Genomic DNA, 467 nt, shown 5'->3' on the forward strand with positions numbered 1-467 from the left:
AATATTTACTTGTTTACTTTTAATAACAAAAAAGGAATCCTTTTAATCCTTATTTTATTTTCTCCCAACTGTTGAATTAGATTTTGACTGTTTTTGTCATGTAAACAGCGCCCTCTGCTGGGAGCAAGTGAAAAGGCAAGAAATGTTGATTTTGACCTATGTGAATATTTCACAAACTTAGTTAAAATGCTCCACAAATGATATTATACTCATGTGTGTTACGGAGTTTTATTGGCCTAAAGATAAAATTGGATTTAGATGAATCTGTAATATTTCACCCTAAGACTTGTTTCGATGGAAACAGTGGATGTGCATGTGTGATCAGACCTTGATCTGCGTCTTTCACAAAGTCGTCAGGCTTGACTGTTTGCTCGTAAAGCCCCTGAAACAAAAACAGATGGTAGCAAAGATCAGATCAGGCAGTTGTGTGACACATTGGTATTTATTTGTATTATTATATGTGACCC

The 467-nt window shown here is 34.9% G+C and overlaps 1 protein-coding gene across 1 annotated transcript; it reads right to left on the reverse strand.

The window, feature by feature from the left end:
* Positions 1-95: 95 nt before the first annotated feature.
* Positions 96-382, reverse strand: LOC106512770 (kinetochore-associated protein NSL1 homolog; the record flags this gene model as incomplete). Its single annotated transcript, XM_014001314.1, is given in 1 exon segment — positions 96-382. A coding segment is annotated over 1 exon segment (108 nt), but the record flags the coding sequence as incomplete, so codon positions are not given.
* Positions 383-467: the final 85 nt, after the last annotated feature.

This window comes from Austrofundulus limnaeus, unplaced genomic scaffold, assembly GCF_001266775.1.
Source record: "Austrofundulus limnaeus strain Quisiro unplaced genomic scaffold, Austrofundulus_limnaeus-1.0 Scaffold12881, whole genome shotgun sequence".
In the NCBI taxonomy this organism is placed as follows: domain Eukaryota; kingdom Metazoa; phylum Chordata; class Actinopteri; order Cyprinodontiformes; family Rivulidae; genus Austrofundulus; species Austrofundulus limnaeus.